The 25,541-nt window shown below is 42.7% G+C and overlaps 1 protein-coding gene across 2 annotated transcripts in view; it reads left to right on the plus strand.

The window, feature by feature from the left end:
- The first annotated feature begins 17,189 nt into the window (after window positions 1-17,189).
- tox (thymocyte selection-associated high mobility group box) overlaps window positions 17,190-25,541 on the plus strand; it is a 42,069-nt gene continuing 33,717 nt past the window's right edge. Inside the window, exon 1 of one of the 2 annotated variants that reach the window (XM_076031329.1) lies at window positions 17,190-17,850. In XM_076031329.1, the coding sequence (XP_075887444.1) occupies window positions 17,746-17,850 (105 nt within the window). In that variant the 5' untranslated portion in view covers window positions 17,190-17,745. The remainder of the gene's footprint in view (window positions 17,851-25,541) is intronic. The other variant, XM_076031328.1, reaches the window with a different exon arrangement.

Here is a 25,541-nt window from a genome sequence, read left to right on the forward strand (position 1 = left end):
TCAGTAAGTCCTAAAAAAGTTGGATTACATCCATTTTACAGTGTTTTCAGAGTCATTTCAATAAAGAGCTAGAGCTCGTTAGCTAGAGCTCGTTAGCTAGAGCTCGCTAGCTAGAGCTCGTTAGCTAGAGCTCGCTAGCTAGAGCTCGCTAGAGGCGGGGCTTCAAAGACACTGAGTCAGGGAAAATAATTCAACAGATTCAAACTACTGCACCATCCCAAGGTTTAAGGAATACAGTATCTCTGTTTCGGGGCCGAGGATCAAACCCGACATAGCTGTTGCAACTATCTTCGCTAATTTCTATTATTTTACGATACATTATAGTAAAACTGATTGAAAAAGTTCTCCAGTGGGAAGCGTCTTCACAAGGTCAGCTGGCTGAACACCCAACCAGAGAGGCGTCAGTATAAACCCGACGGTGCCGCCAACGGCAACTCTTAACTCCGATGAGTTTCTCTTGATTATTGTCTTCAACCAGCAGTGCTGTGACCACTGGGGCTCCTCTGAGAGAAGAAGCATGAAGTCATGGAGAGACGTTTGGTGGAGGACATGCATTTCTTTATGATGAAAGTAATCCCACTGCAATAATGGAAGGCAAATAAACAACATGGGACGGCTTTTAAAATCCCCTTTTATGCCGTTTGTGTTTTCGCTTTCTGTTAATTCTCCTTTTCTGCCTGGCTTGTTGTCGCAGATTAATCCACTCTCTGTATTCTCTCTCTCTCTCTCTCTCTCTCTCTCTCTCTCTCTCTCTCTCTCTCTCTCTCTCTCTCTCTCTCCACTGTGGTATTTAAGTGCATTTGAATTGATTTGAGAGAGAAAGAGAAAGAGAGAGGGAGAGGGAGAGAAAGAGCGGGGTTAGGGTAGAGGAGGCAGAGGGGGGATGGGAGAACGTTGCCATGACAACTGCCATAATAATCATCCTAATGATTGATGTGCTGCGCTCCATTTCTCCCCGTTTGGACTCTGTGTGCCCCCCCCCCCTTCCCTCTCCCCCCTTCCCTCTCCCCCCTCCACACACACACACACACACACACACACACACACACACACACACCCACACACACACACACACACACCTCCCCATTCTGTCTGTCTTGTCTGTGAGTCTGTCTGTGCATGTGTCTGTGGAAAGGCCGTGGCTCTCTTTGTTTTCTGGCGCGTCATTGCAAAGCGTCACGCACGCACGACGGGCCGCGGTCCCGAGCGGAGCAGAGGCGCCGAGCGACCTCCCCGTGAAATAACGTGCGAGTGCGCAGATGAGATAAACAGGCTAAAAAGTGAACAATAGAGCGGAGCGGCGGTGTGGGGATGTCTCACACGAAGGGATGTGGCCCGTTCACAGGCCCGAATCAATCTCTCTGTGTCATCGCATTAGGGCATTCAGCCGTTAGTGCGCGTGCGTGCGTGCCAGTGTTACGCCTGAGAGTGTGTGTGTGTGTGTGTGTGTGTGTGTGTGTGTGTGTGCGCGCGTGCGTCTGTGTGTGCGCGTACAGTGTCATAACAGATAGCTGTGTGATATACTGCACACAAATTGCTCTATAACTGTTCAAAGGGATTACTGCACTGGCCGGTCCACTCGGTATCAGCAGCCAGCAGGAGCGACCCGCCGGCTCTGCCTGCAGCCCGGCTCGGCCCGGCCCGGCCCGGCCTGGCCCGGCTCGGCTCGGCCCGGCTCGTCTCCTGCACCTGCTGATGCAGGTGTGTCCTTCTCGCCGGAAACCATTTCCCACGTAACAGCGTTTGCCTGGTGGAGGTCTCCGACCGCACCTTCCTGAAGCTAAAGCCCCCCCCCCCCTCCTCCGACGAGGTTCTCCATCATCTGATGGAGGCTGGACTCACCCCCCCCACCCACCCCACCACCAGTGCAAGCAATCATCCACACACCTTGTTTTCAAAGGCTTTGTCACGTTTCTTTCTCGTCTTGGTGTGATAAGTCGCTGGAGACACGCGTCTTAAAGGTCAGACTGTGGATTTCATTTTGCCGCACTTCCACTTCTGCATTTCCATTTAGAAGAAAAAAAAAAACGATTTTCATCCCGAAAAATACGAAACAGATATCTATATATATTTTTTGTATTCCTCAGCTTTACTAAAGCACTCTGTTTTTTGGTTGTTTTTTGTTGGTTAAACCACTTCACTTTAACTTGATGTGCTGTGGGATTCTTCCCTTCTTCCAGGATCTTTGAAAACTACGGCACAGTAGCTGCGTTTCCATGACAGCTTTTTCCAAGTCGAGCCGTTTCCATCAGCAGTTTCTTTGATTGCCATATGTAGGTTTGGCCCAATTCTAGGGGTCAGGGAAAGACAGCTAACCGCTAGCTTTATTACCTATTTGTTAGCTTCAGATGCTAACAAAGCTTAAAGGACAGGAATAAATTTTGCTGGCGGAAGGTGCGGAGCTGAAAAGTCTCTTGACTCAGTGCTTTGTTAATATTACACGCTTGACAGTAAAAGGTAAAAAATGGTTCTGCAAGTCATAGTTTGAGCTATAGGATCTAAAATGTTTGCGAGAACAGACAATATAAGCATAAGTATAACTTCTTGCAAACGGTGCCCAATGTTGGTAGTGCAGTGTGCTGACCTGAGATAATGTCAACAGCAATGATGAGCATCCGACTTTCCAGTTTATCATATAAAAGAATCCAACCATGTGTGGCAGAACTACATAATGTTTTATCCTGCATGTATTATATGTATATATGTATATATATATATATATGTATATATACATATATATATATGTATATATATATATATATATATATATATATATATATATATATATATATATATGTATATATATATATATATATATATATATATATATATATATATATATATATATATATATATATATATATATATATATATCTCCTCTGAGGCATTGTCCTTTAGAGCCCTATTAAGAAAAACTGACCACTCTTTAACAGAGCGTGTACAGTAGAGAGTACTTGCATTTCAGTACTCACTTATATTTCACTTCACAATGATAGAATTTATAGATATAGAATTAAAAGTATCGAATTTTCCCACAGATGTTCTATTATTTGAACAACATTCCAAAACAAAGGCAACTGTCACAAGTTTCCCTGAATCCATGCTAATCCTCCAACTGAATACACACGACAAATATTTTTTTTGTGTTTTCAGTGTCTGAATCGGTGTGCTGCTGAAGCACCACACAGTGCTACACAGCGAGGAGGAGAGGAGGAGAGGAAGAGAGGAGGAGAGGAGGAGAGGAAGAGAGGAAGAGAGGAGGAGAGGAAGAGAGGAAGAGAGGAAGAGAGGAAGAGAGGAGGAAAGGAAGAGAGGAAGAGAGGAAGAGAGGAGGAGAGGAAGAGAGGAAGAGAGGAAGAGAGGAAGAGAAGAGGAGAGGAAGAGAGGAGGAGAGGAAGAGAGGAGGAGAGGAAGAGAGGAAGAGAGGAGGAGAGGAAGAGGAGTGTTGCAGGTAGAACCCGTCTCTGTGTGTTTTGGACATAAATCAGCAGTTGTTTAATTTACGAGCTCATCGAGTCTCAGAGTCTCTCGTCACATGGTTGGACGTCAGATTGGAAGCAGGACACAGTGGTTGTAATTTCAATTCATCGTCGTCACTCAGTGCAAAAGTATTTGTTGGGGCGATGCGCGTCTTTATTATGCACCACTCAGAGAAGTTTCTTTCCCCTTTACACTTTTACGAGGCCGTGTCTGTTATAGCGCATGACAGGATGCTGATATATATAAAACATATAACACAGCTAGTGACAACTCAGTAATAATAAATGGTAGAGTTGATCAATTATTTAGAGTGCGGAGTAAAATTGAGTCAGTCTTAAGGTTGTACTTTCTGTCTGCCCTCTTTGCATGCCTATAAAATCTGAGGGCACTTTTGTTGCTTGAGCACGACGACGATTCTACAACAATTCTACACAGTCTGTCGTACTTAGTCTCTTTAATTTTGTCCTCCTTGCTTAACCTTTGTTTAACCATTGTGTGAGACCGTTGGCGCAGTGTTAGGAATCACACAGGACAGGGTATGGAATGAGGAAGTGGTACGATGCGCTGGTTCAAATAACTTCAGCGCAGTGAGAAGATCTGTGAAAGTATGCGCTAAATTTAGAGTGAGTGAAATCCCAACCAACGCTCCCTGAGGATGGAAGACAAGCAGCCCCGGTGTAAATTAGCAACCCTTTCAGGAACAAAATCCAAAAACATCTTCAGAGACAACAGCTTTGGCGAAGCTGGGGACAGCTACTGGTTGTTCAGCCTGACTGCTCATAACAAATGGCAAATGATTGATCATACCTTGATTATTATGCTTCATTTTCTCCACTTACTAACCCCTCCAAACTCTAGAAAAACAGCTGTTAGAACGGGCGACTGTGGCTCAGGAGGTAGAGCGGGTTGTAGCTTGGCGGTTCAAATCCAGCTCCATCCTAGTCCCTCGTTGTGTCCTTGGGCAAGACATTCATTCATTCATCCATACCCGCTTAGTCCCGAGCTCAGGGTCCCGGGGGGTCTGCTGGAGCCTGCTGTCCCAGCTGTCTCAGGGTGAAGGCAGGGTGACACCCTGGACAAGTGGCCAGTTCATCGCATAGAGACAAACAACCATTCACACTCACATGCACACCTACGGACAATTTAGAGTCTTCAATTGACCTCACAGGCATGTTTTTGGAGTGTGGGAGGAAGCCGGAGAACCTGGAGAACCTGCAGACACAGGGAGAACCCGGAGAGAAGCCACGCAGACACAGGGAGAACCCGCAGAGAGAACCCACGCAGACACAGCGAGAACCCGGAGAGAAGCCACGCAGACACAGGGAGAACCCGGAGAGAAGCCACGCAGACACAGCGAGAACCCGCAGAGAGAACCCACGCGGACACAGCGAGAACCCGGAGAGAACCCACGCAGACACAGGGAGAACCCGCAGAGAGAACCCGCGCAGACACAGCGAGAACCCGGAGGGAACCCACGCAGACACAGAGAGAACCCGGAGAGAGAACCCGCGCAGACACAGCGAGAACCCGGAGAGAACCCATGCAGACACAGGGGGAACCCGGAGAGAACCCACGCAGACACAGGGAGAACATGCAGACTCCACAAGGAAAAGGTCCCAGGCCCGGGCCCCGGGATCGAACCCACGACCTTCTTGCTGTGAGGCGGCAGCGCTAACCACTGCTCCACCGTGTGGCCCTGGGCAAGACACTTAACCCTAAATTGCTCCCACTGGGGCCAGGCAGCGCCTTGCATGGCAGCAGCCACCCATTGGTGTGTGAATGTGTGTGTGAATGGGCGAATGAGAGGCCATTGTAAAGCGCTTTGGGGTACCGTGAAGGTGCTGGAAAAGCACTGTATAAGTGCAGCCCATTGACCTTTTGATAAAGTTTGTATTGTAAAGCGTGTCTATGTTTGTCGATTCATTTCCCCACCCTCCCATTCTCTCCTTCAACCTTTCTGTGGATCCTCCCGCCCAAAACTTGGTGTCAAGTTCACAGACTTTAGCTTCCTTTGCATTCGTGGCTCTGTGTTTGTGAGTGTGCACAACGACCTGTCACGGCACAGTGTAAGTTGGTAACAAACTGACAGCCGGTCGGCACCAGCAACTGTCTTCTCCACTCCTTCATTGGATCTTCATCCCTCCCTCCCTCCCTCCCTCCCTCACACATCCAATCACAATCATGTTTCTCCATCTGCTTGATCTCCTGGAAGCCTCTGCTGGTCAAAAGGCCTCTCAAGAGATCGCTTGGCATGAATGTGGATGTCACTTGTCGCAGGTGCAAGCTGTCCGTTGTGAATTCCCTTCAATTCAAACAGCAGATTTGAACGTTAGTTAGGACCCAAGAGTTCAGCAAATGTCCAACAATCAGAGGCGCTTAAAATAAAAAAAAATAAAAAATAAATAAACAGAAAAAAAAAACCCAACAACCTTGTAACCAACTGGCAAATTGGTGAGTCAGAACTCAGCGAAGGCTGACTGTGATTATCATGTCATTAATATGGAGATGTTGCTTGAATTCTCTCTTTCTTTCCTTCACTCTTTTTCCCAGGCGTTAAGATTAAACAACAATAAAAGTGTCAAATACCTCAAACACGTGCAGTTAAAATCAGAAGAGTGGATTTTTCATGCTCGCTCACTGCAGGCTTTCACTGTCAGGATTCTGCAGTTATTTTCATCTCTATTCAGGCGCCACAGTGACGGTTGAGTCGTGACACGATGGCCACAGAATTGATCACCAAACCCAACGTTGATTTATCAGCAACTGATGCAGCCAGCAGCTCCTTCAGTGATCTGGGCTGCACTATGTTTAAAATAAAAATCAATAGGCATGTTTCATAAAAAAGTGTAAGCAAGCCAAAGTGGGAATTGATTGATTTCCCCCGTGATTTTTGCGCCTGTGTTCTCATCATTTATTCATGATGCAAATTGTTTAAATTGGTCCTATCAAGTTGTCCGTCTTTAAAACTCCAATTATTCCAACGCGGCTTTGGGACTTTGCCGCGTATCCGGCGACCAAATTATATTTGGACTCATCAGGTTTACATAATTCACTCTAAACAGTCGACAGCGGCAGATTATGCACATGTTAATTACAAACGGGTCCCCTGAATCCGGCGTAATTATACACAAATATCTCCCCGCCGTGCAGCCAAGCGGAGGATACGTCCCCGAGTAAAAGCAAGAAAGGTGTCCACGCTACGTCTTCAAACGGCAGATTTACGCACACTTTGCCCACACTTGGTGCAGAAGTGCGTTGGCTGACAACATCAGCGCAAGCAAACCCGTTCATCATGAGCACAGTGAGGGGAAAAAGAGACAGAAGCAGAGTCATACGCAGGAAAAAGAAAACTCTAGGCTGAATACTTTTACCGTGCTATAACACAGTGTGTGTGTGTGTGTATGTGTGTGTGAAAAGTGTGTGTACACCCTGTACAGTAGCATAATAAATAAGTCCATATGAAATAATGATGAGATTGGGTGTAAAACAGTGACAGCATGGAAAAATAGGTCTGAATGATGCATCAACCCCCAGCTAAAAATGTGCAAATGAATTCAGTGGACTTGACATTCATCGAATATGAGACTGTCAGATCAGAAGGCTGTGCCGTGCGCGTGCACGTGCGCGTGCGCGCCCCTACCCGAACCCTTAAAAAAAAAAAAAAAAGACAACTAAAGGAGAGTGGGAGGATATGAAAGATGATGTTGGTTTTGTACTCGGGTCATAAAAGTTAATATTAAATATTTGCCTGGATCTGTTGCGTTGTTTTGGAAGGGACTTCAGTGTCTTTTTCATCTCCTGTTCAAAAGGCTTTGCGTGTTGTTGTTGTTGATGTGGTGAATTCTTCTGGTGGATTCAGGTGATGTAGATGTTGAAGGAGTCTTCACTGACACAGACTTAGTTGGATAAAAACTGGTTTATTTCAAAGAAGTCAAGAGTCAGACAGGCACCATGGAAAGCCTGTGGAGGTCTCTGGGCCAGATGTGAGCAACTCCAATGATACTTTGTTCGCATCACCTTTTATGCCTCCCAACAAGAAGAGGAGGAAGATCCAGGATATGGGGGGGATGTATGCATTCATAGTTACACCCCTAATGACCATCTGGTTTCAATCAAATAACAGTGGTAATAACAAAACCATGCATGGACAATAATTCCCCTTTTTGGGAGGAAGGCAGCAGCAGTTTCAGATACTACATTGATTTATTTTATTTTTTTTTGTTGTTTTTTTTTAAAGGGAAGTGTTGACCTTCTGTCGCCGATATTAATAATCAAACGCAGAGAGGCTGTCAGAGCAGACCCGTGTGTTAACTTCGCACGGGCGTCTGCGTGAATATAAAGTGTGAGGGTTTTTTAAACGGCGTGTGATTTGTGAGTGCGACGCAGCAGATGACAGACGGAGACGTGCTAATCTAATGTAAAGTGACTTTTGAAGCGGCGGCGGCGGTGTCACCGCGCAATGTCGCGTGGAAAGACGAATAAAGATGAGACTTGTTAGGACTGAACACGGGAGGCGGCCTTTTTGCAGCATCGGAGGGCCTCCTGACTAATTGCCATCGTACGATAACACCACCCAGAACCCTGCGGGCCGGGGGAGGTACTGCAAGTGTCGACACGGCGTTATGAGTGGTGCAAGTGCTTCCAATACCTGTGTTTCTGCATGAGCACTCATGGGATACCTCATACTCACTTGTATGATTCTGGACACCGTCGTACAATCTAAACATTAAAACCTTTGGTGCCGCTTTGATCCATTTCACTCAACCTTTGATCGGTTGGTTCGATCATTTCTAGTTTGCAGGGAAGAGATCGGCCGGGCCTTGAAGAAAAGGAGAACCTGCCAGTGTGATGAAGTGGATCGCTACAGAGAAAATATGAGCTCGCTCAAAGGTTTGAGATTTATAGCGATGCTGAAATGCTGCAACTGTTAAATGTACTTGTGTTGACATTTAAGTTCAAAGCAAAGATGACAGTAGTAAGAAAGGCCACTACAAATGCTGTGTGTATAGATGGAGAGTATATACAGTATATGTGAGTATATATATATATATATATATATATATATATGTATATATATTAGCAGTCAACAGTTTGGACACCCTATGAATTAAATGTCTTTTCTTTCATTCTCATCACTATTGACATTGCAGTTTCTCACTGAAGGCATCAAAAGTATGTATGAACACACATGGAATTATGGAGGAAACAATAAAAGTGTCAAATAACACATTTTATATTTCGATTCCTTCAAAACAGCCACCTTTCATAAAAAGCATAATTAGAGTTGTTCAAAGTGTTTTTCTTTGCTGTATAATTCCATATATCTTGCTCATATATTTGATGTCTTCAGTGTCTGCAGTGTAGAAAGTTGTAAAGATGAAAAACAAAATTGCATGAGAAGGTGCGTTCAAACTTTTGACTGCTAGTGTACATAATATGTATACTGTATGCAAAGTCACGCTCTAAATTCCAGGCTTTATGCCATCTACGTTTGACGTATCTGCGTTTTAATCCTAATAAATAAAAAAAACGTTACATTTCTTTTGTGGTCACCAGCATCAAACGCAGGGTTTAAACGAAATAAGACCCCAGCAGGTCAGGTCCCAAGGGTCTCCAGTGGGTGCAGGGACTGGGTGGAGACCACAGGGACGAAAATCAAGCGACGTGAGCGTGGCAGCTCCTGACAACAGACTCATCCTCTCTCAACTCACAGAGGTGAGAGTGAAACAAAAGCCATGATCAGTCAATTTATGGACCTGAAACTCTCTGTGGTTTTATTTTATAGAAAGGCATTAATAATTGAAAACCAAGCCAGTGGGGGGAGGACAGCTGTGACAGCTGTGACAAACACCGAGGGGATGCGCTTGGTGCATGCATCAGTAAAACTCGTGATGTACCTCTTCCTGCCCAAATGATGTACTGTGTGTACCTCGGCATGCTGTGCTCTATAGAAACCCAAAACCACCAGTGTCACCACAGCAAAACACCCACCCACCCCAACAAGACGTACACAGCAAATACTAATGCACCTGATCCTTCAATGAATACATTCATTCATTCATTTTCCATACCCGCTTAGTCCCGAGCTCAGGGTCACGGGGGTCTGCTGGAGCCTCTCCCAGCTGTCTTAGGGCGAGGGCAGGGTGACACCCTGGACAAGTGGTCAGTTCATCACAGGGCCACGTAGACATAGACAACCATTCACACTCACATGCACACCTACGGACAATTTAGAGTCTTCAATTGACCTCACATGCATGTTTTTGAAGTGTGGGAGGAATCAGAGAACCCGGAGAGAACCCACGCAGACACAGGGAGAACATGCAAACTCCACACAGAAAGGTCCCAGGCCCGGGCCCCGGAATCGAACCCACAACCTTCTTGCTGTGAGGCGGCAGCGCTAACCACTGCGCCACCGTGTCGCCCATCAATGAATACATTCAAGTAAAACTTTTCAACAACGCAGCTGTACTGACGTATTAACACAGACAAATAGACTGAGAAAGAACTGATTAAGTGGTTCACTGCTAAACTAATTACTGGCCCCCATTCTCAATGTTACTGGGTAGGTGAGATTAATCGATAGCTTAGTGAGTTATTCTTCCTCTTCCGGTCCTGGAATATTATCTAATGTTGAGATAAGCTGAATAAATGTCTGGTGTAAATAAAAGTCAGACCAGCAGCAGGGACACCGTGTTTCACCTGCAGAGGCTCAGTTAGTTCTGTGGGAAGTAACAAGCAGCGTTCACTGAGAGCTTTGAACGCCGGACGATTTCAGAAAATGTGATCAAACCTTGTTTGTCTGCCATCATGAAAGAGGATTTTCTGTCTGGTAAATGAACGTCTTTTATGATAGAATGTGTTATTTCTTTAGTATCAACGCTAAAAGAAATGCAAATAAAAGATGAAAAGAAGTCCATTTGAAATTGGAAATACATTTGCATAAAAGCTTCAGTGTTGTAAAATGTCTGTCGTCTCACCTACTGTTGCTTAGATCTTTATTTTTTATTTTTTTCTTAGAACAAATGATTTGGCTCTGGTGTGTTTTGGAAATGATTGGGTTGTCATGCAGAGGGTGAAAAAAACAGCTTGATTTGGTGGTTTTACATTGGCAGCATTTTATCTCTGACTCTGCAGAAGGTTCTGCTGAAGGCAACTTCATTCCTTCCATCATTTACATTTCCCTTCATCACTCCTGGTATCAGGGTATTTTGTTTAAGGCGCTTAATGTCGCTGGAGCCTTGTGCTCCAGGAGAGAAAAAAAAAAATTGAAATTGTTTTTTTTTTTTTTTAAGTTTCCAATCCAAATTGAAATTTCAAGATAAAAGTTGAAATTTTGAGAATAAAGTTGACATAAAAAAAGACAACATTTCGTGAATAAAATCGACATTTTTGCAATTAATGTCAACATGAAATAAATCAAAATGTGGAGAATAAAGTGGAAAGGCTCTGTGGAGTACTTCCGTTTTCGCCAGTTTTACTGATTACTGTGGCTGAACCTGGTGGGATACACCTGCTTTGAGCAGTTTACTGTTAACTGTGGCTAACTTGCTTCATCCACCATCCCTCCAGTCGACTCGCCCTTTTACACTTTATTTGCGTCAATTTTATTCGAAATTTCAACTTTATTCACAAAATTTCGTCTTTTTTTAACGTCGACTTTATTCACGAAATTTCGTCTTTTTTACGTACGAAATTTTGACTTTATTCACGAAATTTCAACTTAAAACTCGAAATGAAAACTTCAATAAAAATCTCTCTCTTCCTGTAATGTGTTTTTCTCTACATGTGGCCCTAATACTCTTTCGTCGTGATATGATGTGTTTGGATACACACTCACATACGTGACTGCACTCAGTCTCAGAATAAAAACTACATGTCATTTGATTCACCAAGCGACACTTGGGTGAAAGTACTATTGAGCAATATACTGCCCAACTGAGGAAGTAGATGTGCAGTACTGTGCCGTGCCTGGATACAATGTTTCAGACGAGTGCCCTACTTTCATGATGACGAGTATTTCTAGAATTGAAATGTGAACTCTAATCAGCCTTCCCTTTGCTCTATTTTCTCTGCTTCTTTAGTGCTCAGTTAATGTGAAGCTTTGTCCAACTTAAAAGACACTCACAAATTCCAGAAACATTTTCAAAAATGTAATTTATTTTTCTATCCCCCAGCCATTCCCCCCCCCCCCGATAAACTCTGTTATTTCCCCGTGTATTTCCCCCCCACTGCATCTTTTCACACTTGAAGCTGTAATTCCTAAAAGGTTGGCTTTTTTTTTTTCTTTTAAAACCCAGTAGTGGATTGCTGTGCTATGAATCTATAATGTAATCCCTCGACATGAGGAGACACACATCATTCAAATGCTGCTCTACATTACTATTTCAACCCATCAGATAGGTCAGCGAGCTCATGTATGGAAATTTCACAGCTATACATGGCAGAGAGGAAGAGAGACATAGAGGAGAAGAGTGTGTGTGTGTGTGTGTGTGTGTGTGTGTGTGTGTGCGCATACACATGGATTTACTATAAATATAAGTTGACATGTATATACTGCACGGCACAGGCATTGTGTGTATGTATATGCTTGCAGATGCTTATAGTCATACCGCTGCCTATACACTATGTGTGCGGTGTGTCTGACTCTATATGTGGGCAGGCAGTTTGTGTGCATTTATGTTGTGATTGGTTTAGTGGTGTGCGTGCGCTACTCTGTGTGTGTGTGTGTGTGTGTGTGTGCGTGTGTGTGTGCGCGCGCGTTTGTGCTTATAGAGAGAAAGAGTGTGTGGGGGAGGAGAATGTGGAAGTGAATTATGCCTTTTACAAGGGGGGAGGGTGGTGCATATATGAACGCGTGTGTGAGTGTGTGTGAGTTGGGGGGATGGGCAGGCAGATCATACACTGTATGTATGTTCTGTGTGCTGGATTGTGGTGTAGTATATACGTGCATGTGTCTGGTCACATGTGTGTGACGAGCGAGAACGTGAGGAAAGAAATGACTTGAAGTCACAGAGTGAAACTTATTCTGTCACCCCCCCCCCCCCCGTACTGTTGGTGATGATAGCTTTGAATATAGAAACTAATGTGTGACTTTGTTTCTCACACACATCCAGGCACACATATCCTTTGTACATGTATGAAGATCGCAAGCATGTGTGTGTAGTTTTTTTTGTGTTTGCTAGGCATGTGTGACCATCTGTTTAAGGGGACTTATGTATAGGAATCACTGAGGTGTGCATATTTGTGTGTGTGTGTTTTCGTTAGAGGGAGAAAGAGAGAGGGGGGGGGGGGGAGAGAGAGAGAGAGTGGGTGGGAGACTATTTCTTTGTTTACGAGCATCTGTGTACATGTATTTATCTGCAGCTAATGGAAATGTGTTGTTGTGTCATTACGGATCATCGGCAGAGGAGGAAAACAGCATTTGCTCTACTTTCATTCCCAGAGTCCTCCTATAAACGCACTTCTTTTTATCTACCAGCTCTATGCGCGTAACAATCATAATAATGCAGCATTGTGTGGTCTCAGCCCGCGCGATGGCTTTAAATTGCCTGGCAAATTCTTCTGTCCTTTAGAACCTGATAAAAGACCGAGTTGTTCATTACGAGGGTCATTATATCCAGAGGGAATAAATCAGTAAATACACAAATCAGACTAATGCGACGTTCAAGTGTATATTTTCAAGCACTGTGATCTCAGTTTGCCGCTTCCCTCTTGATCTGCTTATCATAGCAGCTGTGAGATCAGCATCAGGAACTCAAATCAAATCCTGCGTCCGTCCACTCCGTAAATGGAAACATTCGTCAGCGCAAGGAGACAAGGCATTTCTTTTGTTTTACTGACATTCTCTCACTTGAAACGTACATATGCACCTTTCTTGTCAATAGATCCCTTCAAATGTTACACAATGAGCCTTTAGATTTACCACACTTCTATAGTAGCCCGTAAATATTTCTAATAAATGTACGTAATTCATATCAACGGAAGAAAATCTTTTTTTTTCTTCCTGAGGAACAAACACGGACTAAAGTGTGTGTGAGGATGTTATCGCACAAAGCCAACCACATACACATATTCTGCCATTAGCCCACAATTATTTCTAGAAAATTGAATTGAATTTGAGTCCTTTTAAAAGTGGTAATGCTTAAAATTGTTGTTAAAAGGAAATATTGATTGCCTCAATACTGGTGAAAATGTTGTGTAAGTGGGAGGAATAAGTACAAAATAAATGAATGAAATACGTGAAAGAGCTGTCCGTTCTAAACCTGACCCTTAAAGGAACCCCGCATATAAAGACTGACTGTTGTGTTACTTAAGACCCTCTGGTTTGAAATTGGAGAGGGGCTGAACTAGTCAGTTAGTCAGCCGAGTCCATCGTTAGACAAACAGCTGCACAAAACACAATACGTTAACTGCTGGATCTCCTGGCAGGAGCGTGATGCATACATGCTGATAGGTAATATAAACTGCATGAGCTGTGTTTGTTTTTTTCTATTAATTTTCCCTTCTATTTTTTTTCCATCTGCCTCTTTGCCAGGTCACTGGTTAAATAAAGACAAAACAAATGAATAAATAATCACGACACACAAAAGCACATGAGACAAGAAAATGTGGTCCAGTGCTCGGGTGTGGAGGTGGCGCTGACAGAATGGGCAACAGAGGCCTTTGTCGACAGTTGTCTTCCATAGATAGTCCAAACATTGCTAAGGACTAAAGATAATAGTTTAAAAAAAAACCTTCTCACATCATTAGGACTCGTTTTATAACATTTCCTTGAAGGGAAACATGATGAATGTGGAATATCCCCCTCATCAGCTGTCTGTTGTGGTGCAGACAACAGCTGATGGAACCCAATCTGGACTCAAAATAACTCCATCCTAATGGTGAAGGGGTGAAGAAAGTGTATGGGAGAGGGAGGGGGGGGCACGCACTCCACTCCACCTGCTACAATGAGAGTGTCAGGCCATTTCCAAATCACACATTGATCACACCCTGATAAGAATCGACACCACATTTGGTTAGCTGGAGGCTTTTTGTCTCTTCACAAAGCCTCCATTCACCACGCCAGGGTATTTTCACACACTGTGGTAGCTCTGACACCATATAAAGGTACGCACATGCAGGAGCTTTAACCATCGCTGGAATCTATTTACTCACTTTGTTATTCACAGTACAAAGTGAGATGTTTAAAGAAAAAAAATCCCTCAAAATTGTAAACGTGAAACTACACGATTGCCATAAGAAAATATGGAATCTGGGCACTAATATAATTCCTGCATCCAGTTTTGACTCCTGGCTCGAACAAAAAAAAAAAGATTAACAAAAAATTGTGGTTTTTTAAATGGAGAAAATGGAACACATTACATTGCTTGGTGACGCATGGAGTCACTGGAAAGTCTTTTGAACAGAAGACCAGGCGTATCACACAAAAGACAACAACAGACAAAAGTGGGAAAATTACCTTCAGCCCTCTTGTTAATGAATATGTTGCAAGTGTCATCAAAAGACTTGGTGTGGCACTGAACGACTGGTGGATGGATGCAGTTAACTGTTGCTGCTGGAGGAAAATATGAGGCAATCTGAGCAGAAATTGCCGCCGAATTGCTGAGCGAAAAACGCATTAAAATGTCAAACTGAAATACAATGTGAGCAAAATATAATACAAAACAGCTCTGTTCTGGACGAACTGTTGAGCTTTGGAGGTTTTAGCTGAGAAATATCAGCTGTCTGTCCAATGACATGGCTGGCGTTGCTCTGCAGATAGTGGCGCAGTTGGTATTTTATTTTCTTGTGAGTGAGGAGCATAATGTAAATATCCATAAAAGTGTAGCCCAGCATTAGGAATCATGCTCAAAGCAATCTGTCCGTATTATTTGAAGAGAGCAGCCGAGGTTTCTTTTTCTTTCTTTCTTTTTTTTAAATTCCGGAATTTTATATTCAACAGCAGTCTGAAAGGGCAAACCACAACTATATCATACACAGTGAGCTGCAGCAGAGACAGAACACAAATGACACATGACAATGTGAACTGACTCACCAATGAGTGAGTGGGTGGGTGGGTTTCTACTTACACTGGTCAGCAGTGACAAAGACACAATTTTGTTCACATGCTTCTGTTAATTGATGCATCATTCAATTAAGAACTCGTCAAAAACAAACGTGGATGGTCGCGCTCGATTCACCGTGCCTTGGTTGTCACCTTGCCATCCCACCTGGATCTGCTCGTCTATTTTAATTCAAGAGTGGCGCCACCTGTCTTATGAGCATGCATTTGTGGGATGAACATCACATCTGAGAAGTGGGCGAGGTTCCAAGTGAACCCCTCCCCCCAAAGCCTTCTCACAAGCACCTGATTGGGACAATACATGAGACAATGCGAAGCAGGTCTTAGTGGTGGGCAGGATCATGGCGTGGGGTTTCATCTCCATTAACACTGAAGGACACTTGCAGTGCTGTCATTTAGCTCCACAAGCTGAGCCTTCACCCCAAGATGGCAATGCCAGTGTTATCACAGCCCACCTGCATAATACTGGTGTAAAGAGAATGGGGTGGCTGGCCAACACTTCAGACCTCAACCCAAAAGCAGTCTGGTGGGATCCGCCTACGCATGCTAGATCCTGAGACAAATCTCAGTTAAAGGGATGATTCCACATTTTTGGCAAATTTGCCTAACGCCATAATCCCTGTAGTTATGTGAGTTGGTCAATTCCCTTTCAGTATCAGTTCTTGTTATTTTTAAGATCGGACACTTGAGCTGCTCAGCTAAGAGAATAGAGGTGAACAGTACAGGACCGTCTCCCTTAAAACTCATCAAACACACAATGCAACAACTCCCAAATGCTCTCATGAAGTTGTGACCTGCACGTCCCCCGCATGCTACATGCTAATGTTGAGCTACATGTCAATAAGCTGGTGAGATGCATTAGCAGTAGGTGCCAGGATCTTGTGGCTCTCTCGCTGTCCTCACTATTCCTATTTTTTTTTTTTTATTATTATTTTTTTTTAAATACAGCACAACATTAGCAATATGTCTACTTTGTTGCTTGCGACTGACAGAGTTGAATCACCCAGTCACTCAAACCACACAAAACAGCACCAGGGTGAAATATTTGGCACGTTTTATTCTGGACCTCACACACTTCTTAAATTTGATGGTCATTTCGCCAATGAATGATCACGCAAATTGAACAAAACTTCAAAAGGAACAAGAACAAGAACAAGAAACGAGCAAGTGTTCAGATTCCATGTCAGTCACGAGGTGACCACAGGGATGTGAGCAACCACAGTAGAAATCCCAAACAAGTTTGACGGGTTTATTGCGTTTGAGAAACACGGCAAGTGTTCTGAGACAGCAATGCCTGGTTGGACCTTTCTGCAATGTGTTCTCCTCTAGGTGGAGCACATTTCACCTCCTTTCCATCCTCTTCGTCAAGGTAGAACTAATACGACACGACGGCGACTTTGAAAACAAAAGCGACCTGTTATTCGACGACATTTTTCTTCTTTTTACAATAGAGAATTATCTGAATTTTGCTTTAAGACATAGACTGTCGTCCCCGGGATGATGAAGCTGCGTCCAGCTCCTCGTTCCAACGCGGAGTGCGCGACCCCTGCTTGAAACAGCGCTTTTATTTTGTAAAAACGAATGGACTTCCGGGTTTGCTCGCGGCTCCCCACTGCTGTGGGTTAATGCAGGAGGTCTTTGTATGACTGGTCCGCGAGGTACCACAGCACCGAGAGAAGCACGCACGGCAGCAGCAGCGGCAGCAGCAGCAGCTCTGGAGCAGCACCGTTGAAACGAAGGCAGCAGTCCCGAACAGGGACGGACACGGCCGGGCTCCGGCACCACAGGTCCCCCAGGTCCACGGACTTCTCGCACCTTTCATTAGGCGGCTTTCTCTCAGCGCAGGTAGCAAGAAGTTGCTTCAGCGGGAAGTTTGCTCGGCGTCAACTGCACTTGTTTTTTTTTTTTTTGTTTTTTTGTTTTTTTTTAGCGTGGAAGCCGCGAGGAGAGGAGCGCCAATTCAAAGTCCACCGACTCGTGACGCTAGTTTAACTTTACTTACTTGCTTCTGTCTTGATTGTGATTTCGGACCGGTGTTGGTAGTGGTGTGGTGGTGCTCTCGCTCTCTGGTCCAGTCGGAAGTCGTCGCCGCAAAAACCTCTCGGTTCGACAGAACTGGAGGACCTCTCTTGGCGCCCACCAACACGTAGGAGAAGAAAGAAAAGTCGCGGACACACGAAGAAGTGGATGTATTTTCAGCCATGGATGTGACAGTTTACCCGCCTCCTCCGCAGCCACTGGCCGCGTCAGACCACACCAGGCTCGGGCAGATCTCCTACTCTGACCCGGCCTTTGGCAGCAGCAAGGTAAGCTGGGAAAACAGGGACTCCGTTTCTTATTCTTTTCCAATATGGTTTGGCAGGACGTCGATTGATTATTATTATTTTTTTTTTTAAACAAAACAAAACATTAACTAAATAATACGTTCGTGCGTGCCTTTTTTCGATCCGCCCCCCCATCCCCCCCGCCTCTACGTGTGTTCATCCAGCGTGGCAATAATTGCCAATTAAGTGCTAATTAATTGCTTTATTAGGCTCTAGTTATCCGCGCAGCCATTGAAGGTATTCCATCCAAATGAGTCATTTTCTTACTCACTGGAGGATATACAGGCTGTAATTTTACCCCGGAGGTGATGTTAGTGGTGTAATGACACCCTTAATTAAAACCTCACCGCTTCTAATTGAAAGGTAATTAAGTATTAACACGCACCGCATTTTAAGAACTAACTGAAGAGCGACAAATAAAAAAAATGAATGGCTTTGTGAGTGATAAAAACAAAACAAAACATCTTCCTCTGGGTTTGCTCACCATTGTCCTCGCTTACAAGAGTTGGCAGCATTGTCGGGAGTTAATTGGTGTCTCTGTAAAGTCCTTTTGGGAGTGTCCGTCTAGAGTAAGGTCAAGGGTCAGGGTCACGTGCAACGCTGTACCTGGTAGAGCTCAGGATTGAGGAGGCCTACGGTTAAGCAATTATGGTCGATCAATACAGAATTTATCGACTCCTTCATACTGTCAGTTTTATTTTCTTCCCCTGAATAAATACATTGTGCTCATTGGCCGGTGATGAATAGCCTATTTATTTAACTAGGTGCAGCTGATGAGAGCTGCAGTGAAAGTTGAGACTAGCTTGTCCTCTTTTCAGCGTCCACAATGGAACATGCTCATTTTTTTGTAGTTGTGTTGAGGCCATTATAAGCTGTCTTTTCATTTCCCTCACTGTTTTCATAGCAGCGAGGACTCTGGTTTGCCTCGAGTCCTTCTTTCAGTTCAATTAAATTTGACTTCATCAGGTCGTTTAAATGCGATTGTGTTGCTTAGTTTATCAACGAAAATCAGCAATGCTAACATGCTGCAGGCACCAGGCTTGCACTTGAAGGGAAGGAGTCTAGATGGAATGTTACTCTGCCGCTTTGGTGATTCACTCTAGATGGCCACCTTTGATTTGTTTTCATATCAATATTGCTGTCATGTACGGCGATATTGATATGTAGTTTGCTATTCAGAAGCATTTTAAAGCCTTGAACGTGGTACATCTATCTATCTATCTATCTATCTGTACATGTATACAACACTACGCAGCACTAAGCAGTGTAAGTTAAGCAGAACAAGAAATGAAATCATTTCATTTGCGTTTTCACCGTTCATTTTTCTGCCCGTCCAACAACTGCGCGCTGAGTTCTGCCGCCTATTAAAGTGTTAAAACTGTCAGGCAGCAAAAAGGATTCGTCAAAACATCCCCAGTGCCTAGTGTACCATGTCGAAGTTCTGTCCTTTCTTAAACCAACAAACCAAAGAATTTTGATCCAGGACAAGAGACAGCAGACAGTTTCAACATACAAGTCGCACATTTTTGACATGGTTGAAACCATTTCTTGCCCTTGGAACCATTCGATCGAGTTAATTAAAACCTATATAGTAGCTACTTTGGGGACATTTGAATTAATTTAAAAGGATTTTTAAAACAAAATCATTATTTTAGCTGAAGCAGTTTTTTTTTTTAAACCCATTTTTCAGACAACACAGCTGAGTAGTTTTTACTTTCCTCATTTTGCCATGTCGATGTGTTTTAAAATGTAAGTTGACTTTGGAATGATAAAGCTGTCGAGTTCATAACCGGAGAGACATAATGTTCTCTATGTTGAAGTAGAAAAATATTTATGTCTATTTAACGGCCTTGGCAATGAGCCAAAAAATGAATTGCAAATGTCAGTGCACCGTCTACTGGCAAAACTCCAAATTGTAGCATCCCGTACCTAAAGTACTGCACTCTTAGCCTCTGACAGCAGGAGTTCTGCTATGCAGCAACACTGAACTGACTTTAACCGCATCCAGCACCTGTAAAATGCACTTATTTATCACGACACTCTGGATGATGAAGCTGGTTTTGCAAATTTTAACTTGCGTCTTTTGAGTGGCCATTGCAGTTTAAATAACTAATGAAGTGCAAAAAAAAAAAAAAATATATATATATATATATATATGTGTATATATGTATATGTATATATATATATATATATATATATATATATATATATATATATATATATATATATATATATATATATATATATGTGTGTATATATATATATATATATATATATATATATATATATATATATATATATATATATATATATATATATATATATATATATATATATTTATGTTCTGACAACGCTTCTTCTATGTACAAAGGATCAAATATGTTTCATAACTGGCTCACAAAGACCGGACACAGTGACGATCTCTGCACAGCATCAACTGTGTGTACGCAAGTGTGTAGTTTGGAAACTAGGGCACAACATCTGATCCTTGATCCTGATCCAACTGCAACTGCAACATTCGGCATCATTAAGTGTTGATTGAGCCGACACGTATATCACATCAGTGTCTCCACGAGCTGAGTTGAACTTATTCATTATGCTCCATTAAAGCCCCAGTTTTCACCCACGTGTTTCATGACTTAGATCGCTGTACTGTATCCAAGCTTGCTGCCTTTCACTCAAGCTCAGAATCTCACAATGCACAGAAAATACCGTGCACGCAAAAATCATGCAGCGTTGCAGCGCGTTGTTGTAAGTGCAGTGCATTTGTTTCAAAAAGAAGAGGGAGGGAGGGAGAGATAGAAGATAGAGGCAAGGGATGTAGAGAAACGGCAAGCTCTGTGGTTGGGGGTAGGGACTGGAGAGAGAGCGAGCGAGCGAGAGCGAGAGGAGTTGTTGGGGGTAGGGATGTTGTAGATGAGAGAGAGTGTGTGTGTGTGTGCGTGTGTGTGTGTGTGTGTGTGTGTGTGTGTGTGTGTGTGTGTGTGTGTGTGTGTGTGTGTGTGTGTGTGTGCGTGCAGTGGGGGTGGGGCTACTAAGGTTTGTACTATATTTCTCTCTGTGTGTCTTTTGATTCACGGCTCTGTCAGCTTGATAGAAGAGATCATATTACTGTGCTGGGGAACAGACACGCAGAGATATAAAAAGGAGGAGAGAAAAGCACAGAATAGAAAAAAGAAGCTAGATGAAGTAGGAAACAGAAAAAAATGAGTAAAAAGAGGAAGAGAAGAGAGATATTGTGTGAAAAGGGAACACAGAGTGGAGAGGAGGAGGAGGAGTATGGGGGGAAGGGGAGGCGTGTCCAGATGTGTTTATGTAAAGATGTAAAGCCAGTGTTGGTCTACATACTGCGATCCAATTAAAGGGAGAACATTCTCCACTGTGGAATCTCTGAGAAGGTAATAAGTTGCTGCTGCCGCATGCAGTGTTGGCTCCAGAGCTACACTCACAGGGAAGGTATTTTGAACAGTGCTTTAATGCACTGAACCTACAGTATAATGAGGATACATTTATAGCCTTTTGTGTATGAAATGGAAATCAGCCCGATTTGAAATTGATGGATGATAAAAGTTCATTATGATTCATATTTAACTTGCAATTTAGCAGAAATCCTTCAAATGTTTCATATGCAATTGGCACCGTGTTCGGTACTAGGGATGCAATTGTTAGTTGATTGAGTAGTTGATTTAGTTGATTAGTAGATCGATCGATTAACGATTAATTGATCAGTGGCGATTTTTCCTGAGAGCCTAAATTTCAAGATGAAAAATGTGTAAGGAACACATTATTTAACCCTGCAATAATGTTGAGGGTCCAATGTGACCCATTTTTACATTTATCCTCTGACTTCAAGTTGACTTCTAATAGATCACATTTCAACTTTTTTTTTTAAAAGTAACTGTTCTATTAATTAATTATTCAATTATTTGCAATTAATTTAATTTAATCGATTAAATTCTTAATCGACAGTTAATCGCTAATCGATGAATTGTTGATTAAATTCTTAATCGTCAATCGATAATCGATTAAGTGTTGATTAAGTTCTGTATTCCGTCCTACTTGAAGTAGGAGGAGCTTCTTTTTGCGAGCACTGTGCACCCTGACCAGCTCTCTTGGCATGTTTGACATTCAAACACACAATAAGAAAACATACCCTAAGCCTATAAGCCCAGGGAGAATAGTTCTTCTCTTTGGCCAGTAAACTTAATTGATATGTACCAGCAACAGACGCATCTAAATAGTTTTGCTTAACTTCACAAAGCTCAAACTTCCTTAAAAGCAAGTAATAAAAACTCTCTGGTTCAGAAAGAGCCTTTCATGTCTTCATACGGGCTGTGTGCTCTTTGTGCCACGCCAACAGATAAAAGGCAAACCACAGATATGCCTCCCTCTCTGGCTTATTAATGGGATTCCAGCAGCATGTTTGTTCCAGACTCGCGGTGAAACCATACTGCTGCACAAGCATACATTTATCCCCCAAAGCACCCACTGCTTTACTTCATTGTAATATCGTCTACCTACAAATACATTGGTGTTTCTGAAAACACATTTTTCAGCCTCTCATCCAATAAAAAACCTCAACAAAGCAGTGAGTGACACACTAGCAGTATTTCAAAAAAAGAAGAAAAAAAAAATGCAATCGCATATGCAGGCTGTCAGATGATGTCAAGCACATGACAGTCCAAGTGGTTGTGATGTATGCTATATAATGTAACCCTGAGGACATGTTGGCCACTGAGAAGCTTGAAGAAAAGCAGAAATGGCTCAACAATAACAACATTAATGCACTGCAATGGGTGGGGGGTCCTGCATGGACTAGCAATAAAGTTGATTTTCTGAATATTTCACTGCTAATGAAAAGTATAGATAGAATAGATAGTACATTTATCTAGAAAAACAAATCATGCTAGATAGGTTAATGCCGCTATTTTTTTGGGGTGTTTTTGTCTTTTATTCATTGTTGCCGAAAGATAAGGTCACTGCTTCCGAAAATTCAGTCTTTAGTGACCTGAAAATCAGTTTGCATGCCCATAATGTCAATCTGCATTAACAGGATGTGTAGACTTTAAAAAAAGAAAGAAGAAGAAAAAAGAAAACAACATGAAAATAATTGAGAATTCACAGTTAGTTTTACAATGAAAAGCAGTGGTAATGCTCAAGTAAAAGGCTCAGTTTATATTTTTATAGCACATTCAGAGTAACCTCCGTTGACCAAATTGCTCTATAGTTATTTAGAATCATGTATACATTGCACTCCCTTAGTGCAAAGTTCAAATGTGGTTAATTTGAACCTTCTTGCCCACCTTAAAAAAGTCCAACAAAAATAGTCAATAATTCTGAGGAACAAAGAAAGCATTTTACCAAGATACATTCCCCTCAAAGAAACTACTGCTGTAGCAGTAGTTTATTTTAATTAAAAAGTAGTTATATGATTGATTCGTTTTTTTTCAAGGTTCAGTGCTGCTTTTAAACACAATCTGTTTTTTGTCATTTAGAGGATGTTATACAGTAGTTACTTGTGTCAGCTTGTGTGGAGCACTCCGTCATCAAAAGGGCACTCTGATAATCTTTAATATTTAAACCTCTTCCTCTTTTTGGGGCCGTCTACCCTTTGGCTTCCAAGAACAATTAGACAGAATTTCTAGCAAAGGGGCCGACCGTTGCTGCTCTGTGACTTCACTCAAAGTCCTGTTTAACAGCATGTATTGGTACATAGTGCTAGATATAATGGTATTATAAGAGAGGGAACAATCTGTCTGGGAAACCTAAAGGCCAATCGTGCCATTTCTGGCTTGATTTATGATTTTTATCGTGGTAAAAACTTAAAACACTGTCCATAAGTACATTAATGGAAGTATGTAATGCAGCACATTAAAAGTAATTTGGTTTTCCTAACCTTAGAATGGTTCTCCTTTTTACGAATATACATCTAGCAAGGGTTTTGCTGCCAGCCAGCTGCCATCTTGCACCGCCATATTTCTAAGGAAGCCTGTTGTGGACAATCCAGCTGCCTGACCGCACGTTTCGTAATAATGTGACTGCTCACTTTTGAAAAAAAAACACCAACGAAGAAGAAGGCGGGCAAGGTTCCAAGTTTAGGTGCACAGGCCACCGTAGCTCACCGGAAAGCTCAGGAGGGGGAGAGAGAGTGAAGAAGCACCGTAATCTAAAATGTAGCCACTCGAAATTTCCAAATATTACACGCGTAACCTTTAAGCTCAGTATGAGACAGTATGTAGTCATGTTGTAGTCATAGTCGGAAACTAGTGGTAAATTGTTGTGAGTCATGTGAAAACTTCCATTACATTTCTTTTTGTCTTCACTCAGCACTATGAATTCAGTCTGCAATTCATTTATTTATTTATTTGTTTGTTTGTTTGTTTTTTATCACCAAGCAGCCAGCAATGTGTCAGTTTCATGCCCTCAGAGGGGATCGGCCAAATGAACCAGAGTGGTTGAGCAACGCTCGGCTCTAAACTGGCAAGGCTTATAACAAGCCTCCACAAACGCGTATTGGACCAATTAATTTGTAGTTAATTGATTGCAATATCACGGGGTGGCTCTCGCATCGCTGTGGCTACTTGTGTGAGAAGGATTAAACTTGTGTAGCACTTTATGGTGACGTGTGTCCTTGTGAAGGAAAGGGAAGGCAAGGAGGCCAGAGATTGGATGAATTTTGCAGAGGAAGAGAAGAGCAGGAGAGAGGGCCTAATGTAAACATGATGATTGTGAAAGCTGGTTGAGGTATTTCTAAAGCAAATAGAAGGAAGAGAGAACAGGGGAGTGGAGTCGACCCTTGAAAGAGCAGACCAAAATACATTGAAAGGAGAAGTACAATTATTGTGTTAGTTATGGGTTATGATGTTTTCAGTTTACTTCAAATTTCTGACACATTTTGACCCGTAAGGTGTGTGCTTTTGGCTCCCTCCTCGTCTTGATAAAAAACAAAAAGCTGCCTCTGTAAAGTGCAGGTACGTCTGAAGTTATTTCTTTTCACCCTGTTCATAAAATAAAAATAAAACATTCTTTTTTACATTGAATTAAACATATAAATAAATATGTTTATAGTATAATAAATGCTAAAAAAAAAATAAATAAATAAAAAAAAAATTCTGTTTAAGTAAGTACCTTCTTTGTGTGAATCGTGATGATTATGACTCACTCACAGCTCAGAGGGAAAAAAAGACGTCTCAAAATGTGAGACGTTAAAAAGTTTATTCCTCCTTTTAAGGAAGTGGATATCGTAGATTGGGTTTGCACATTCCTGAGAAGAGCTCTAATCATAGTGTTGAGGAAGACTGCTGCCTTGACAGTTGTCCAGCAGGCACTCACCGACACCCTCCGCATGTAGGGTAAGTCATAGAAGGTCATCGCTGAAAAGACGGGCTGTTCAAAGAGCGGAGTGTCAAAACATGTTCTTTGAAAGCTGCCTGGAAGGAAAAAGTTTGGTAGGTGAAGGTGCGCCAGCAGCGGCTGGGATGACTATCAAGCAAAGACGGGTCCAAATCTTGGGGAAGCGTCACATAGGGTGGGATGTAACTGGAGTCAGTCTATCGAGAGCCAGCAGGCATCCAATGTCCCCTTGAATGTTGCATTCGAGTGTCGAGCCAAGGCCGAAGCAGCAGCAGCAGCAACATCATCAGATGATGCCTGATGGATTTAAAGATTGGACA

Source organism: Nelusetta ayraudi, unplaced genomic scaffold, assembly GCF_046127955.1.
Source record: "Nelusetta ayraudi isolate G7.1 ecotype Tasmania unplaced genomic scaffold, CSIRO-AGI_Nayr_v1 ptg000033l, whole genome shotgun sequence".
Classification (NCBI taxonomy): domain Eukaryota; kingdom Metazoa; phylum Chordata; class Actinopteri; order Tetraodontiformes; family Monacanthidae; genus Nelusetta; species Nelusetta ayraudi.